This window comes from Chrysemys picta, chromosome 10 (genome assembly GCF_011386835.1).
Source record: "Chrysemys picta bellii isolate R12L10 chromosome 10, ASM1138683v2, whole genome shotgun sequence".
Classification (NCBI taxonomy): domain Eukaryota; kingdom Metazoa; phylum Chordata; order Testudines; family Emydidae; genus Chrysemys; species Chrysemys picta.
Window position 1 is genome coordinate 8,354,523 of NC_088800.1, and position 13,116 is coordinate 8,367,638.

General features: G+C 46.4%; 1 protein-coding gene across 3 annotated transcripts in view; it reads left to right on the plus strand.

The window, feature by feature from the left end:
- ADAMTS17 (ADAM metallopeptidase with thrombospondin type 1 motif 17) overlaps positions 1 to 13,116 on the plus strand; it is a 269,254-nt gene that overhangs the window by 197,525 nt on the left and 58,613 nt on the right. For all 3 annotated transcript variants that reach the window (XM_042856603.2, XM_024102933.3, XM_024102934.3), the window contains 2 exons: positions 6,886 to 7,045; positions 11,965 to 12,100. In XM_042856603.2, the coding sequence (XP_042712537.2) occupies positions 6,886 to 7,045; positions 11,965 to 12,100 (296 nt within the window). The remainder of the gene's footprint in view (positions 1 to 6,885; positions 7,046 to 11,964; positions 12,101 to 13,116) is intronic.

A 13,116-nucleotide genomic window follows, 5' to 3' on the forward strand; every position in this document is an offset into this window, starting at 1 on the left:
AGCACCATCTTGCTCCGCACCGCCTTGGTCGCCGAGGTCAGAGTCCTCGTCGGACGCAGAGGCAGAGTCGTACGGCTCTCAGCAAAGCCAGCACTGCTCTCGGCACCGTTCTTGGCACCACTGCAGACATTGCCTATGATGCCGTGGCCACCCAGTGTCAGGCGCCGGCTCAGTGGCCCTTCTGGACCCGGTGGGCCTATCACCAAGCCCAAGGGTTGGGGTCCAGATCCTTGTCGGTGGTATTGGAGGCACAGGCCCCTCCATCATCATCACCTCCACGAGGCCAAGAGATGGGCACACAGTCCAGCACCGAGACCGCAGCAGGACACAGCACCGAGGCCGGCACCAAGACTGGCACAGGCCTGGAAGCCGGCACCGCTCCCAGCACCACGCAAGACGTGTCGGCACAGGGGGATCTCCACAGGCTGGAGAGTCAGGAAGACCCGGTGCTCCCACAGGCATCTTCCTCATCCTCCCCAATGAGACAGTGGTGGGCACATCCACCACGCTGATGCCATGGACAACAGCCCACCAGGAGTTGCTCAGAAGGGTGGCTCAGAATTTGGGCATGCAGGCAGAGGTGTCGGAGGAGACCCACCCTACCATCAACACTCTGGTGCCTGAAAGTCCCTCGAGGGTAGCTTTGCCCCTCATTAAGACCATCCATAACATTACTAAAGTGTTGTGGCAAATGCCCACCTCTCTTCCCCCCCACAGTCAAAGGGGTGGAGAGGAAGTCCTTTGTGCCTTCAAAAGGGTATGAGTACCTTTTCACTCACCCTCAGCCGGGAACTCTGTGGTGGCGGCTGCCAACTGAAAGGAAAGGCAAGGACAACCGGGACTGACTCCAAGGAGGCAAAGAAGCTGGATCTCTTCAGTAGGAAGGTTTATTTTCCCGTGGGGGCTCCAGCTTCACGTTGCCAACCGCCAAGCAGTCCTTAGCCACTACAGTTTTAACCTTTGCAACATGTTGTCCACATTCCAGGAGCTACCGCCGGCGGACTCCCGCTCAGAGTTTGCTCCTGTCCTCGAGGAAGGCAAGGTTGTTGCGAGGACCTCCTTACAGGCCTCCCTAGATTCGGCGGACTCGGCAACCCACACTATGTCAACAGCCATAGTCAACAGCTCCTTCTCATGGCTTCAGGTGTCGGGACTCCCGCACAGAATCCAGCAGACAATTCAAGACTTGCCTTTTGACTGCTTAGGGCTTTTCTAAGAGCAAACAGACTCTAAGCTCCATAGTCTTAAAGACTCACGGGCAACACTGAAGTCCCTGAGGCTTCATACACCAGCCCCCCAGAGGAAACATTTTAAGCCGCAGCCTACCCCTTGCATCTACCCTGCTCCCCCTAGACAGGATTGTGTATCACTATTCACAGACAATACAAAAGTGATGTTCTATATAAACAGATAGGGTAGTGCTTGCTCCTCTCCCCTGTGCCAGGAAGCCCTCAAGCTGTGGGACTTCGGCATTGCCTACTCGATACATCTGGAGGCATCGTATCTCCCAGGTTCCCAGAACGAACTGGCCGATCATCTCAGCAGATCATTTCACAATCACAAGTGGTCCCTCCGCCCGGATGTCGTGACCAACACTTTCCAAAGGTGGGGATTTCCCCAGATAGACCTGTTCGCAACACGGCGCAACAGGAAGTGTCAGCAGTGCTGTTCCTTCCTGAATCACAGCCCTGGCTCACTCGCAGATGCCTTTCTCCTCCCTTGGAGCACCTGCTGTATGCATTCCTGCCCTTTCTGCTCATTCACAAGGTCTTGCTGAAAGTCCAAAAAGAGAGAGCATCAGTGATGTTGATAGCACCAGTATGGCCATGTCAACACTGGTTCACCATGCTTCTAGACCTGTCGGTCGACACACCTATAACACTGCCCCTGGTCCCGGACTTGCTCAAACAGGACCACAGCCACCTCCAACATCCCAATCTAGAGTCTCTCCACCTCACAGCATGGAAACTCTGTAGCTAAACCCCTTGGAGCTCGCATGCTCAGACTCTGTTAGGGAGGTTCTCCTTGGCAGCAGGAAACCATCCATTTGAGCAATTTATCTGGCTAAGTGGAAGAGATTCTCGACTTGGTCACTGCAAAAGGACACTCTGCCGTTACAGTCATCGATTCCTTTCATCCTGGACTATTTACTGCACCTAAAACAGGAAGGCCTGGCAGTGTCATCAAGAAAGGTGCACCTGGCCGCCATCTCGGTTTGCCATCCTGGTTCTGCTATTTGCTAACCCCATGGTTTGCCGCTTCCTCAAAAGACTAGATAGACTGTACCCTCAAGTAAGACAGCCGAGCCCCCCATGAGATTTTAACCTGGTGCTCTCAAAGCTGATGGGCCCTCCTTTTGAGCCCTTTCTCCTGCTCTCTCCTCTATCTTTCCTGGAAAGTGGCATTTCTAGTGGCTATAACTTCGGCCAGGAGGGTGTCTGAGCTTAAGGCCTTGACACCCGAGCCCCCTTATACTGTTTTTTATAAGGACGAGGTGCAGTTGCGGCCACACCTGGCTTTCCTCCCAAAGATAGTTTTGCAATTCCACGCAACTCAGGACACTTTTCTTCGCGTGCTCTTCCCTAAGCCGCATGCTAGTAACCGGGAACGAATGCTCCACTCCCTGGATATCAGACAAGCATTAGCTTTTTACATTGAGTGGACAAAGCTGTTTAGAAAATCAACACAACTCTTCATCACAATTGCTGAGCGACTGAAAGGGCTTCCAGTGTCATCCCACAGGATCTCTTTATGGATCACGGCCTGTATCAGGATGTGCTACGACAGAGCAAAATACCTGCCTCAGCATTAACAGCACACTCCACAAGAGCGCAGGCTTCCTCGGCAGCATTTCTGCTGCAGGTGCCCAGTCAAGACATCTGCAGGACAGCAACATGGCCATCAATCCACACCTTTATGTCTCACTATGCCATTACTCGTCAGGCTAGAGATGACTGCAGTCTGCGACTCGGTGAACTCCGACTCCTCCTAGGAACTGTTTGGGAGTCACCTACTTGGAATCGACATGAGCAAGCACTCAAAGAAGAAAAAATGGCTACTTACCTTTTTGTAACCGTTGTTCTTCAAGATGTGTTGCTCATATCCACCCGCCTCCCCTCTGTCGGAACATCTGGCAAGAAGGAACTGAAGAGGCGGTGGGTCGGCAGGGACCTATATACACAGCCATGAAGGCACGACTCCAATGGGCCCCGACGAGTACTGCTAGGGGAAAAACCTTTCAACTACTGTGCACATGGCACACACACACCTACTTGGAATGAATAATGAGCAACACATCTCAAAGAACAACAGTGACGAAAGGTAGGTAACTGTTTTGTCTGGTTCCAAATGAGGTGTGTGGTTGACCGGTCAGTTCATAACTCTGATGTCCGTAACTCTGAGTTTCTACTGTAATACAAACTGACTTTTCAGTCAGATATTAATAGAAAGGATTTTTTTCCTTTCTCTCCCGCTTCCCCAGATATGCTTTAAAGATGGGCGAGAGACCAGTATCGGACCATTAGAACAAATATGCAGCCCAAAGTCATTGGGAGAGTAATAAACAAAGCTCACTTAAAACAGCACATAATTTATTTGAAACTCTTTTTTCAATTCAAATATTAATCTTTTCCCTGAAATAGGATAGTGGTTTTAATTCTTTCAACAACAAGAATGAGAAGGATGGTTACCAGTTACCTCTAAATAGAAAACTGTTGTCTAAACAACGGTGGAACATACATGACTGACAGAGAGCCAGAAGCCTCACTGAATCTATTGTGACTTGCATTTGAAATCAATTACACACACACACACACACACACGCATATTATATGTGGCTATGAAATTGGTTTCATATGGGCCCTTCGAGTCACTCGTTTTGTTTCCATACTGAGATAATAAGGATCTCGTTTAAGGAGCTGTTTTTTAATATTTGGGGCATTTCTCCAAATGTGTTACTGTAAGTATATTTCTTGGATAAATGAATGTTTGTGTAGCTAGGCCTATGCTAGACCTCCTCTTGGCAACAGAGGACAACCAACACTCCCGGAGCACAGAGATGCTTTAAACATGACTGTTTCCGTAGTGCAATAGAATGGGCTGCTCATACCTCGCGTGCTTAAATAAAGTCAGAGCAGGACTTGAGTTTCTCTGCTGACTGTTGCCTAATGTTTTGGATGCTGCAGAAAGCTTTGTAAACATGATGATCATGTGGTCCATAGCGGGCTTAACTTTGGCTTCAAGCTAAGAATAAAACATGCCTTATAGTGATAGACTTGAGAGCAATCTATTTACTTTACAAAGAGAAGGTTACGGGGTGACTTGATTACAGTCTATAAGGAGGAAGAAATATTTAATAATGGACTCTTCAATCTAGCAGAGAAAGGTCTAATATGACCTATGGCTAGAAATTGAAACTAGACAAATTCAGACTAGAAATAAGGTGTCATTTTTTAACAGTAAGAATAATTAATCATTGGAACAATTTACCAAGGGTCATGGCAGATTCTCCATCACCATTTTTAAAGGAACATTGGCTATTTTTCTAAAAGCTCTGCTCTAGGAATTATTGTGGGAAGTTCTATGGCCTGTGCTGTACAGGAGGCCAGTCTAGATTATCACAATGGTCCCTTCTGGCCTGAGAATCTATGAAAAACAACGTTTCCTCTGTAGCCAAAGCAAAAACTTCTCTTTGTTTCCCACTCCTCATGGAAGATACTTTTCTGTCCGGACTTGTTTACTGTGGAGATCAACTAAAAGGTGCAGCGTGCCTGCTGCCTTTACAGTGCTCATCTATAGGGAGTCAATTGCTGCAACTCAAATGAAACCAGGCAAAATTTTTCAGACAGTTTATTCACTGAAGTGCAGTTTTGAGTTGACTGAAACTATTAGCAAATTTGGGTCCAATTTAGCAAATAGTTTTGGCTGGAAAAAATTTTGACAAAAGTCAAAACATTTTGCTTCAATTTTATTAAAATGAAACTTTTCATTTTGAAATATAGTTGGATTTATTTTGGAAAGAAAAACTAAAAAAAAAGAGATAAAAAGTGGAAAAAACAAACAAAAACAATTGTTTGAGGTCAACCTTCAATGAAATTTTGGGGAGATTTTTTTGGTTTCAGCTACTGAACCAAAATATCAATTATTCAGACAGCTCTAAACTCAAGTCCAGGCTTCGAGCGCATGTACAATCATTTTATGCCCCATCCCAGGTCATGGGTGCATATAAACCTTATTTGATTGGGGTTTTTAAGCGGGTTGAAAATGTGTTTCCAGAACAATGAACAGTCAGAAAGGAGCATACCTGTGGGTGCCTGTAGGGCCGGCTCCAGGCACCAGCTTGGCAAGCAGGTGCTTGGGGCAGCCACTCCGGAGGGGGGCGGCATGTCCAGCTATTCGGCGGCAATTTGGCAGACGGTCCCTCACTCCCGCTCGGAGCGAAGGACCTCCCACCGAATTTCCGCCGCAGATCATGATCGTGGGTTTTTTGGGGGGTTTTTTTTGGCTGCTTGGGGCGGCCAAAACCCTGGAGCCGACCCTGGGTGCCTGGAGGGTTCCTGTTCAAATTATTGTTTTAATGCTACTGGGGTTATGTTGTAATAGTAATTATGTCTGTTTTTAAAAATCACAGAGGCCACATCCACAGCTGGTGTAAATTGGCATAGGTCCATTGACTTCAAAGGAGATACTCCAATTTACGCCCACTGAGAGTCTAGTCCAGAAAATAGATGTGCTCCAAAGTCAGCTAGTAAAACCCTCCCGTCGATCTTTTACATAGCACAGTAATTCAGATAAAAGATGCAGTAGGTCTGCTTCTTATCTCTCATCCGTTTTACACCGGTGGGACCCCTTTTACCAGAGTTATTCAGTGAAAGCGAGAGCCAAATCTGACCCAGTGGGTAGATCCAAGTAGAATCGGAACTCCACGCCCATTATGACTAATAATGAGGCACCCTTTTTCAGCCCTCCTTTTGTTTATAGTGGTCCCTTTTAGCGAATTTCACAGAGTAGAGAGGCTGGAGAGGTCATACATGAGCCTGTTAGAAGCAGGTTTCACACCTCAGCATCACTGCAGCGGCGTCAAACTTGGATGTCAATGCCTGACGTGAAAAAGCCCAGCGCCTTCTTTCTTTCTTCAGAAAATACCTGTGTGTGGGGAGAGACAGTCACATCCTATTAGTGGGGTTTGTCAGTTAGCTCAGGACAGACTCGTTCTTGTCAGCACAATTTCCCATGGTGATGATTTGGCTTGTTTATTGATTAAGCTGTTAAATGCGCCTCTCTGCAGCATTAATCAATTCCCGTGTGAAGTGATATGATGTTAAACTCAAAAAACACCTCTCTCTCCCAACCCACTCATCCTCCCAGAAGGCTGAATAAATAGATCGGCCTGGCAACAAGCCTGGCTTCCCAAAACAAATTAAGGCACGTATGATGAATGGCATCTTAATTCCATGCAATCGTTAACTTAATTAGTTACTTTATGAACATCAATCTGATTTAATGTTTCCTGCTGTCGACTTAATTCTGTTTTGAAGCCAACTCATCACATCTGAGACCAAAAAAAGCGAAGGCCAAATTTTTCAAAAGTGAGTACTTAATGTTAGACACCGAAGTCTGGTTTTGGACACCTCCATAAGTTGCTTGATTTTTTTTTTTTTCAGAAGCTCTGAGCACCAGCTCTTGTGGTTTTCCTTTGTGTCAGCACCTCTGAAGATCAGGCCACTTTGATTGTAGTGCCTAAATAAGGATTTGGGGGCCTTTCTTGAAGCACCTGCCTTTGAACGTGTTGGCCTGAGACAGCATTGCTGGCTTTGCCATCTCTGCACTCTGTCGGCTTTTCCAGTGCAGTGTATCATAACAGCCTTTCTTCTGCTGCTGAACCAGGTGCTGTTATTTCATGACCAGAATTATGGAATTCATTACGAATACACCATTCCTGTCAACTATACCGCCGAAAACAGAAGCGAGCCAGAAAAACAACAGGATTCTTTGTACATCTGGACACACAGCGGATGGGAAGGATGCAGTGTGCAGTGTGGAGGAGGTAAGGCCATTTGGGAACGTGGTGGGATTGTTTTGTACAGTGTTTGCCAAGGCAGGCAATAAAGAGAGAGGTGAATGCAGAACACGGGCTGCAGCGCTGCCAAAGCACAGACATCACGAGGAAGGCTAAGCTACGGAAATGGCTGTTGGCATGGCAATTGGGGGAAAGCTCGCTTTCACCAGATCTCCGAGTTAGCAGCAGCCGTGCAGTCTATACTCGGTCAGTGTTCTGGCAGGGCTGCTGCTTTGTCGGTTCATTACTATGCAGTGGAACTGCACCTGGTTTAGTGCTTCACGGATGGCTCAAGGCACTTATATGCAGCCCCATATCTCAAGGCTCAGTCAGATTCTTGGAGCAGGGTTTTCGCAGGCATGCATGCATATTTGCTGAAAGAAACTTCCTTCTCCGAGGATGAAGCAGGAGCAGTCGCACTGTGACAATTTGCTGTAGATTGCATCAGAAACCCTTAACCAGCTAACCTCATTAGCACCCTGCAGATCACACTTTTCAGTTGATTTTTCCTGGGGCATTCTGGGATAGATTCACGAAGCCAGAGGGGGACTTGATCCCCACAGAAGACAGTTAATGCTGCATCTGCCACTATATGTTGGCGTTCCGTATATGGGAGAGGCAGCTTTAATTCTCCCTAAGGAATCAGGTCACCCCTGGCCAATCTCCTTTCACGACTAGCACTGAGTGGTTGGTGCCAGCTCCAGCAATTCATCCCATCATGAAGATACCACAAAGGAGTTAGAGTGCTCAGGTTAAAAGTCTCACTCCTTGTCAGGTTTGCCACCCCCAGGATCCTTCAACCTCAGTACACTAAATGCCTGTATTTTTTTTTCCTTATAAAATAGTTGATTTAAAAATTGACTTGTTTGCTTTCTTTTTACAATAACAATTTCTCCCAGTCATTGAGCCCTCACGAGAGCGAGTCTTAAACTTGTTGACAGGGTCTTAGGTACAATAGGCCTTCCACACAGTTAGGGGCTCAAATATCACCTTCTGGCAATATGGGTCCCACCATCACTAGGCTCGGATATGTCAGTTCTTAAGCACTTTGGTTTTCAGACACATTTCAGTACTTGTTCTTGGTGGAAAGGTCTTCTTCCCTTTGGGACTTTTAGATTGGGACTCACTTATGGTTCGAAGTGTGATCAGGGACTTAATTCACACTGGACTTTCCAGTGACAGGTCTTAATGGTTTTTTTTGTTTGGTCACGAGCATTCGGTTTGTCAAGTATATAAAACTGCCAGACTTAAGGTTATAATGCAAGACGCTTGAGGAGTTTCCCCCAAATAAATATCACTAGGGCAGGTTTGCATGGTGAGTTGGTGATGTTTACATTGTGACATCATGGTGTTGACTCACCGTGTTGAAAGGCAACTATCTCACTGTCACAACACAACATCTTCACGTCAAAGTGGATTGTTAAGCCCAAGGTGCCATGTTCATCAGTGGAGTTGAGCCCCCTTCTCAGCTGATGCAGAGACATAGGTTGTGTGGAAATAGTAGAACCATTCTGGAGTGTGGTGTCTTGAGCCGGAGTGTGAAATTTAAGGATGAGGTTCTATGGAGATTGGACAACAACCAAACTGGCCGTGATTATACCAATAAGATTTGGGGAAAATATCCAAATATATTACAGAAAGTGCACAAGCCAGAGGAAGGGAGGGAAATTGGTGGTGGCCCAGTGACATGCAGGAAGCAGTAAAGAAGAATGGCACTGGCAGAAAATAAGAGTGATGGTAAGTTCTGAGTAGTACAGACTGGTACAGAAAATAGCTAAAAGAGCAGTTGCAGAAGCAAAGGGTCAGCCATTTAAAGGACTACTCAGGACTCCTAATGAAGGAAGGGGGAAAAGGAATATGTAGATTAGCCAAGATGAAGCAAAGAAGCGCAGAGAACTTGGGAGCTGTGAAGTGTGTCAAAGATGAAAATGGAAGAGTACTTGGGGAAGATGGTGAAATCATTAGGTGTTGGCAGCAGTTTTATAAGAAACTGCTCAGTAAAGAGAATGTGAAGAAACCATTGAGGGAAGTATGCACAAGCAAAAACCGGACAAGCCCCATCACCGCAGTGGTCTCAGACAGTGCTAAAGACGATGAACCGTGGGAAGGCTGTGGGAGCAGATGATGTACCAATTGAGGTATTTAAAGCATTAGGCCATGAAGGAGTGGTAATGATGACAAACTTTTTCAACTTAATTCTCTGTACTGGAAAAATTCCCGGCGGGTGGAGGAAGAGCGCATTGGTCCCTAACTTCAGGCATAAAGGAGATGTGCAAATATGGAGTCGTTACTGACCCATCAAGTTGATGAGTCATGCCCTGAAGTGTCTGGAAAGAATTATTGAGAAAATACTTTGGGAGGCGCTGGAGCATCAACTTGGATTTGTGCCAGGAAGGCCAACAATGGCAGGAGAAATGTGTTTGCAGGAGAAATGTGGAGAGAAACACAAGGAGTTGCACTTAGTATTTGTGGATTTAGAGAAGGCTTATGACTGAATTCCTAGACAGTTGTTATGGAGGTGGCTATGGGTACACAATCTGCTGGAGTCATATGTTCAGACTATCATGGTCATGTACCAGGGAAGCACAACAGTAATGAGAAGCAGCTGTGGCTACAGTGAGTCATTCACTGCGAGGGTAGTCCTACATCAAGGATTAGCCCTTAGCCCGCTCTTATTTGTGATTGCAATGAACACCTTGAGGCAGGAAATTTGGGGAGAGGCTCCGGGGAGCATGCTTTTCACCGACAACATTATGTTGTGCCCCAAAGATAAGTATGAACTGGAAACAGCCCTAGAGCTGCGATGGGCTGCATTAGAAGAAAATGACTTCCGCATCAGCTCACAAAAGCTGGAGTACATAGAATGCTTTGAGGGACAACAAGAAGCCAATACAATTAGATGGTATCAAATTAAAGTCCATGCAACAATTTGAACACCTTGGCTCAATGCGGAGCCATGATCAGAATGTGGATGAGGATGCTAGCAGCCACATGAAGAGCAGTTGGTGGAAGTGGAGGGAGTGATAGGAATTCTTTGCAATAAGAATATGCAAAGTAAACTAAAGAGCAGTGTGAATTAAGAATCGGATTAGGCTGGTTGGAATGCTGGCCAGTTTGGAAGCGAGAAGAACAACGACCTCACATTGCCAAATTGAGAATGCTGAGTCAGATAATTGCTGATAAGTTATGCAGTGAAACAGTAGGAGCCATGATGAAGGTAGACACACACCCAACACACACACACACCCAACACACACACACACACACACGAAAAACCAAGGGAGTATCGGCTGGGCCATGTGAGATGATGAGATGTGGGATATATTGGCCAGAGACTACATGAGCTAGTAGTCACGGGACAGAGACCTTGAGGAAGATCTTAAAGAAAGCAGTTTGAGACACTGAAAGAGGACTTGAAAAAGGTTGGTGTCCGCTTGTGACAAGAACACTTGGCGCTGGTGAACGAGAGCCACCAACCCCAATTGGCGGGATACAGCAGAGAAGAAGAAGAGACTCTTGAGCCTGGTGTGTCAAGTTGGCAGCACTTTTTCGTGTAGTACATCCAGAGGGCCTGAGGACCAGAAATGATATATATTGTAGCTGCTTATTTCATTCCCTTGTAAAATTTGAGTAAGCCCAAACTGCAGCGTTTGAGGCCTGCTCATTCCCTTTCAACCTTGTTTTGGCTGCATTAAATGAGTTGGATGTTAGTCAGGATGAAGGGGAAGAAGCAGCAGGAGCCCAGCTGTACAACAGGAAGCTCAGGCCAAGTGGTGGATCTCAGGTCATTATTAGTCATCCACAGAGGTGGCCGGTTGTCCGGCTCCACTCTGCTTCCCCGGAGCATCTGTGCTAGGTGATGTATGGGTCCCAGCAGCATGTGGAGGAGGAACTTAAACCAATGCAGATTGCTTTCGAGGTTGTATTTACGTTAAGAATTGAAAGACGTAGCTCAGTATACGAACACTGCTGGAGCAGTCGCATTCGTGATTGTTGTTACGGCCCCGCCAAATTAACGGCCATGAAAAACGCATCATGAGCCATGAAATCTGGTCTCCACCATGAAATCTGGTCTTTTATGTACTTTTACCCTATACTATACAGATTTCACAGGGGAGACCAGCATTTCTCAAACTAGGGGTCCCGACTCAAAAGAGGGTTGCGGGGTGGGGGTTGCAAAGTTATTGTAGGGGGATCATGGTATTGCGACCCTTCTGTGCTGCCTTCAGAGCTGGGAGGCTGGAAAGCGGCAGCTGCTGGCCAGGCACCCAATTCTGAAGGTAGCACTGCCAGCAGCAGTGCAGAAGTAAGGGTGGCAATGGGTGGCCAAGGGACCAGCTCTGAAGGCAGCAGCGCAGAAGTAAAGGTGCCAATATCCTACCATGCCACCCTTACTTCTGCGCTGCTGCTGGCGGTGGTGCTGCCTTCAGAGCTGGGCTCCCGGTTAGCAGCTGCCCCCTCTGAAGGCAGAGCTGCTGCCCAGCGAACAGCAATGCAGAAGTAAAGATGCCAATGCCACAACCTCCCTACAATAATCTTGCAGTGCCCCCCTCTTTTGGGTCAGGACCCCTACAATTACATCTGTGACATTTCAATTTTAAATAGCTGAAATCATTAAATTGATTATTTTAAAAATCCTCTGACCATGAAATTGACCAAAATGGACCGTGAATTTGGTAGGGCCCTAATTTGCACCTTTGCTGACAGGACAGAGCAACCCAAAGAGAAGGCAGAGAAGACAGAAACATCCACAGAGCTATTAGTTCTGTATGCCATAGGTAGAGGTAGGCAGAAAGAATTTAGCTGTAGAGGAGATTTGTTAAATAACATGTTGATCTTAAATAGTTAACAGCCTCCAGCAATTAACTAGCTTACTGGTTTGCCATTGTTTTTGGTTTGACTTTTAGGTGAACGTAAAACCATTGTGTCCTGTACTAGGATCGTTAACAAGACCATGATGCTGGTGAATGACAGTGACTGCCAGCGTGTGATGCGCCCTGAACCCCAAGTCAGGAGATGTAACACACACCCCTGCCAGTCACGGTAAGGAGCTTAAAAAACAACCAACATCCCTATTTCTCGCAGCCACACTTCTCCAGAGCAGGTCTCCACTGAGCACTGTCCAAGTGTCTGATGGCGTTCGGGCACACAGTTAACTGCAATATCCAGCTGTAACACTCATTTTTCATTTGTTGGACAGATCAGATTTTCGTTACCTCAGAGTCCATTTAATTTGTGATCAGTACAGCAGGATTCCCTGGAAGCTACATACATACATAATTTATTGGGGGATTGTGTTTTTTCTTCCCCTTAGCTGCATAATCTGGGAGACCAAATAGTTTCCTATATTTAGCTACACAACGTTGCAGTGATGGCATGTCTAATCTTGTTTCTTTATTCAGTGCAGAATAGGGCTTGATTAGTTGTCACACCCTGTTGAAAAGAAAAACATGGCTTTAAACCTTATCTGGTGTGAGATACCGGGGTGCAGCCCAGAACAGTGAGGGGGCAGTGTCAACCCTGCCCTGCAATCGTGGGTGTCTTACAATTCCTTGCTGAAGTAGCTCCCACCTGGGCTACTCACAAACAGCCTTCCAGCACGCAAGCCAGACCCTAAGTGTCTGCTTGTAGCTGCAGCCTGCCAGCCACCCTTGGGTTACGCTCTGGCTCTCACCAGCCTTGGTTATTCTGCAGGGTGACCCCAACACACCTCTATTCTTAGATTTTCTCCTGGAGATCTATGTCCTGTACTGCCCAGCCCTCTCCTGGAAAATACAAAAGTCATATTTGGTCTGTTGTTTCTTGAAAAGAAATAATATGCACACAACTTGTCACCCCAAATGGAGTTTCCCAGACTCTTCAATTTAAACCTACTGGATTAGATAAAACACGTTTATTAACCACAAAGAGAGATTTTGAGTACAAGGAATTGAGGCATAAAGATCAGAAATGGTTACAAGAAAAATAAAGATAAGATATTGACTGTAATACCTAACTCAACAAACTGTATCAGATTCAAGCAAAGTTTCTCACCATATGCTTTCAGCAGTCTTCCTGAC